Source organism: Nuphar pumila, chromosome 2 (assembly GCF_984573655.1).
Source record: "Nuphar pumila chromosome 2, dmNupPumi1.hap1.1, whole genome shotgun sequence".
NCBI classification, from domain to species: domain Eukaryota; kingdom Viridiplantae; phylum Streptophyta; class Magnoliopsida; order Nymphaeales; family Nymphaeaceae; genus Nuphar; species Nuphar pumila.
This window is the reverse complement of record NC_143250.1, coordinates 13,763,210-13,769,210: the sequence shown is the minus strand read 5'-3', so window position 1 is coordinate 13,769,210 and position 6,001 is coordinate 13,763,210. Positions and strand designations below refer to the sequence as shown.

At 37.9% G+C, this 6,001-nt stretch overlaps 1 protein-coding gene across 1 annotated transcript; it reads right to left on the bottom strand.

Moving 5' to 3' along the window:
- Positions 1 to 454: 454 nt before the first annotated feature.
- On the bottom strand, positions 455 to 5,687 carry LOC149844816 (uncharacterized). The gene is made up of 6 exons (XM_089997351.1): positions 5,493 to 5,687; positions 5,048 to 5,124; positions 3,332 to 3,365; positions 3,150 to 3,225; positions 2,592 to 2,724; positions 455 to 945 (listed from the first exon to the last, which is right to left on the bottom strand). Exons 1-6 carry the CDS (start codon positions 5,617 to 5,619, stop codon positions 625 to 627), a joined length of 768 nt encoding a protein of 255 aa, XP_089853477.1. The 5' UTR covers positions 5,620 to 5,687; the 3' UTR covers positions 455 to 624.
- Positions 5,688 to 6,001: the final 314 nt, after the last annotated feature.

The window sequence follows — 6,001 nt, the reverse complement described above, 5'->3', positions numbered from 1 at the left end:
AAGGGCATGAAACGGGGATGAAGGTTAAAATCTATCCCCGTGCGGGGATGGACCCGCCCGCCCCGTCCCCGTCCCAATCCTCACTTAGCCTCGCCCCGCCCGGTCCCCAATCCTTTAAGGGATGACTATAGACTAAGAGAAATTGAGGCCCCGCCCTGCCCCTGTTTGGATCGGGGATGGAGGATATGAAACAGGGATGGAGGCGGGGGTGGAGGTTAAAATCCATCCCCATGGGGGGATGGAGGTTAGGATTTTGAAACGGGGCGGGGGTGGAGACGCGAGCTTGGATTGCATGTTCGGGCCCCGATCCACTGTCATCCCTACCGGGGTCCTGTAAGTTTGTTTCAAGCTAGACGCGAGCTTGGATTGCATGTTCGGGTTCGATCGTATTTCTTTCCGGACCGAGTCTTCATCACGTCCTCTTCAAGAACATCCATATGAGAGAGAGTTATGCTACTAATAATTGAAAAGAATGCATTCAAACAGAAAGCTTTCCTACTTATTTTGGTAACAAGACAAGGAGCTTCTACAAGTTGTCCCCTTGCACATTAAACATGGTGCCCACGGTCCAATGTTGTACAGACAGCGATTTTACAGACTTTGTCTAGATTTGGATCAAGCTAGCTAATAAGCGCCAGGGATAGAGATGGTCAGATCCAGGTTGATATCAATATCGGTACTGTTGGTTTCCTCCTTGCATTTATTGGAATACAAGAACATGACCTCACTTGTGTCAACTGTTGAACATGAGCTAGCCCTCCTTAAGAAGCTTGGAAGTGACAATTCACATTTATCAATCCCTTCAGCTTGCTTGGTGTAGTTCACTTGATTGCCTACATGTGAGGATGAAATAGAATCCAATGGTAATGCTTCCAACCAGTCTTGTGTCATCATTTCACAGTTTACCAATCTTGTGATCTTGTATGCATTCTTCATCTGGGTAAGCTGCAATGATGAAATTATATACGAGATCCATTAATTAATGTGAATCATACTTTATAATAATTATAAAGATAAAAATTCATGAAGGCGTCCGATATTATATTTTATGGTAAGATTGCAATATCTATAAATTTTGAAAGCTCAACTTCTCTAAGCCATGGTAAACAAGACAAAAGCAAAAACTTTCTAATTGATACCTATATATATGTATATATAAGCAGTGAGGACAACCTTACGTATTCTTTTATTCCTTTTTAAGAAAAGGAAAAGCTTATATAAGCACAGGTATATATGTTGAGATCTAAGAACAGAGGCCCTCAAGAACTAGAGTCGATGAATTGAGTAATCACAATTCTTTTATGTGATATACAATAACACAAAAGTAATGTTTGATTTTTTTTTTTATCTTTGAAATGTACAAGTTTCTCTTCTCTTGGAAATGTTGAAAAACTATATTACTTGTTTCTCATTGATTTTTTTTTTGTTCTTTTGATATTTACCAAGGGAAAAATCTAGTGTTTGGAGCAGAACATGGTGGGTCTCCCGAGAGATTGACACTCTGCAGTATGGCCCAACCCCTTGTCAAGGGAAGTGCACCTTGGACATCAAACTTTTGACGCCCAACTTCAAGCTATTTTCAAACATAGAGAATATGGAGTTCAAGAAAAGCTGAAAATCACAAACGGGGGCTCCGTTTGTCTGGTAGGAGCACCTAGTGCACGTCACCTTGTGTTGGGACGTTGCAAATTCGAATCCCAATGGTATGGGTGTATAACTGGTAGGGGTCTGCATAACCCCAGCTTGCCTATCAAAAAAGAAAAGCTGAAAATCCAGGAATTTTTAGGTTCTCTGGTGACTTAGAAACATGCACTTGTATCATCTTGGACTCCTGCTAGCTGTAGAATATTCAAAACCTTTGTAGAGTATTTCACGTAATTCCAGGATAGGCAGTCTGGTGTATATTCCCCTAAAAAGAGTTCCTTGTGTCTACGATTCTAAGAGGGCACCGCCCACCCACTCGCTTTTATAAGAAACAATCACAGAATCCAGTGCAAGACTGGATCAAAGAGAGTTTGATGCCCCAACTTTGTAGTTAGGCACCTATTGATTTCAATATATCTCACGCCTCGTCTAATGAATATCATGTCTTCATACCTAGAATTTCTGTGCAACACTGCCTACTCTTTGGCAGTCAAGAGAGGTTGGTCATTATGCATAGCTATCCTCTAACTTCGTAAGGCTACTATTTCTCAAATATCTTAAATTCTTAATAGAGTCCAAACCAAAGGAAGGTCCAAAATCTACAACAGATTATAATGGACGGCGTTCATCGTGTAGTTTGAAACAAGGGAGCTGAAGTTATATTGTGAATAGATTGTTTTTTTGGAATGTTATATTGTGGATAGAAATATGCAGTGGTTTTGGGACCACCCCCAATGGCAATCTCTATTGACCACCGTCCATCTCTAAAATGGACTGTGAGGGGAAGTTAGAAATGGTGCCGCAATCATTTTATGTTCTTATGCATGTGTTTACACTGTCTAAGTTGCATCTTTTTTGCATGTATGTGAATAGACTTAAAACTTATTTTATACCTTACTGGAAATAAAAAAATATGAGTTTACAGAAGAATAGAAAAAAATTGGTACCTCGACTTGATTTTCATTATTTTCTTGGTCTTGTCTAACTTGCAAATGGTTACAACTCTCTTTCCACATGTCCAACACCTTCCATGGCGTCCTTTTGCCCACCAAGTCTTCCATTTTCTCCCCCCGTCTCCTCCTGTTAATTAAATAAACACAACACAAGGTTCCCCATCAGAAGGAAGTGCTAAAAAAACAGACCAGCCAATTTAAAAATCTGGACATATTATGACCACAATTTTGTTGACTTAGAATATAGGGGATTGGTTTGAAAAATGGTGCACTAATGTATGCTACACATAATAGAACACTTCAAATAACGCGGCCGATGACAAAATTATGATCCCAAAACTTGGTATTCATAGTTATTACGACTAAACCTCCTACCCAATTTCTCAGGATCTTGGCTCAACCAAAAAGCTGTATTTTGCTAAGATTGCTCGTCATGTTTGGAATTAAACATGGTGTATTGTTTTCCAAGTGGTGAACTTGCATGCATCACAACTCAATAAAAAGAGAAAAACAAAAAAGGGGTGGTGTAAATGTGGGGTCACCAGAACTCACGTGTTGAATGAACAACCATGGTTACACTCTGATTCATGTTGATCCTCATAGCGAAATGCCCTCTTGAGGTGCATCTCTGTGCCAGAAGAACAAAGAGAAAAGAAATAAGAAGATTCATTTTTAGTTGACTGACTTGATTAGAATGAACATATTAATGGGAGGTGGCATAGGCCTGTGTTTACCAGTCTTGCTGCCATTCTTACTGCTTCTATACATCTGCAAAAGTAAAAAACAAAGATGGAGAAGCAAACCGTTAGTTCATGAGTTCTCATACCTTAAATTTATACAATAAAAATAGCACGAAGTTTATTACATCTACATGTGTTAGTAGCAAAATTATTTTGAGATGAGGATGATGATATGGATAGAACACAATCTCTCTCTCTCTCTCTCTCTCTCTCTCTCTCTCTCTCTATATATATATATATATATATATATATATATATATATATATATATAGAGAGAGAGAGAGAGAGAGAGAGAGAGAGAGAGAGATCATAACGATTTCGTTATGCTTCCTGCGCTTGACAATAGAAAATTTAGTTGGCGTACAATTTTATGGAATTCCATCTTTTCAACTATAATTTTCTTCTAGTAGGATTGGGCCTAAGGCACATAAGCAACCGTAGGTTCAAATCCCATGGGCATCACCCCCTTGCGCAAGCTGAAACAAGGTGACTCCCTCGGGGTGAGGGGTAAGCCGATGAAGTTTTAGGCTACCAGGACAGCGATCGTAAGTGTTGCAGGCAGCGCCATCACAACCAGGTCTCTGATCTTCGGACCGATTTCTTTGTATAATAATTCAAAAAAAATTATAATTGTTTTTTCTTACTAAAACTTTTCAACTCCGGTTTTTTTATTGTTTTTCGAGAGATCTGACCCCTTTTTTGTATTGTAACGAAACCTTCTTCTTCTTCCCATTAATTTTCTAGAAGGTGGAAACATTAGGAATTAGTAAAATCTTTCTCCCTGTATCCACGTTACATTTTGAGAAAAAGAATTTCTTTTTCTCGAGTTTCTCTTCAAGACTTGCATGTAGAGATGCCACAAACTTGGATACGAATGCATGAGCTTTAACATTCATCATTATATCACAAACTTCCCAACTTTCTCAATAATTTTTGTCAGAGTACGGGCAGCCCTCCAATATAAGTTCTAGTATTTCGCTATTCAGGAATCATCCCCAACACCACCATATTTTTGACGTCCCCTTCTCCATTATTATCATCATCATCATTAACTTAAGCATTGAAATTTACAAATGCATTTTCTTTCCATAAATTAATGGTCCTCATTCTGCCTTTTTCTTACATGCAGTATGATAAATATTCAATAGTTCTCATTAATTCAGCCATCCATAACTGAATTTAAATGTTGATGGGCATTGTAAACTACTTAAATATAGTTTCTTTTTAAGCATAAATTGTTTTAACGCATTATAGCGATTGGGAGAACTAAGCAACAGACTCGATCCACGCAGGTTAAATGGCAACCCGTGTTGACCAATCTTAAATCTATGTCTTCTATTAAAATCTTCATGAAAGTTTACCAACCCCAGTGGTTTGTGCGGCACACAGTAGATCTAAATTAATACCATTCTTTAATGGAAAATAAGTGTAGAATTAACTCAAAAATAAAAGATCAAAATTCATTTATATCGGTTGAAGGGATTAGGTAAGGAATTTTTGTAACCATTTCAAGTTATTGATTATTTATGAAAATTACAAAATGTGATTATTTCATATTATAAGCTCTACTTGAGGTAAAAACTAGAACGAGAGAGAGAGAGACAACAAATTATAAATTTCCATTTTCATGATTTTGATTGCTTAGTGATTAATGTTTTAAAAAAGCAAACTATTTCAACCTTGAAGAATTCACAAAAGATTGACGATCACCTGAAGATGGCTCTTTACATGAGAAATCTTCAATCCATTTACTGCCATCATCTGAAGTACAAGCTTTGGAGTGGCCTCTGCAATCGCACACAAACATATCAAATCAGCAACGCCATAATCATTGCTATTGCAAAAAATAGTGAAGATGGTCATGCTGAAATCTTTTCTTTCTTTTTTTTGAAAAAAAGAAGATGGTCATGCTAAAATCATGTGAATTGTGTTTTCTTCATCATGAGAAAAAAAAAAAACGAAAACAAAAACGAAAGGGCATCACCATTACCATCACCAGCACCACCATCATCACTAACATCCATATTAGGACTACCCTTATTACAAAAACTAATGAAGGTGGCCATGCTCAATTAAATCTAGTCAATTGTGTTCTATAGCACGAAAAAGCTAAAAAAACACACGAAAAGTCGAGCTTTAAAAAGGAAGTGCATACTGTGATGTCCACCAAGGCGATCGATTGCATCCACAAAGCAACGATGAAGCTCAGAAGTCCATTCAAGGCGAGGTGTCTTCGATCTGATGTACTGCCTAACAGCTCCTATCCTCTTCCCATTTCCCATGGCTTTTTTTCCTCTTTGAGGCTTCTGCTAATTGGCTTTTCTCTTTTCTGGCTGACTTAGAAAATGAAGGTTATAGGGACGATATAAGGAAGAGATATATAGACGCAATGGGAAGGGAGGAAAGGGCACAAATTAAGGATGGCTTTTCAAGAGAGAATACGGCAAGCCGAATACTGTTTAGACACTCAACCACTGTGGAAAAGGTTGTGGTTGGACCTCATGAGTTTCTGAAAATGCCCTTGTCCCTCTTCCAACTTTACCATTTCTAAGTTTCCCATTTGCTGTGATTTTTTTATATAAAACACAAACACAGAAAATAGAAATACATGCAGTGATTTTCTATATAAAACACAAAATACAAAAAAAATCACTACACACCGTC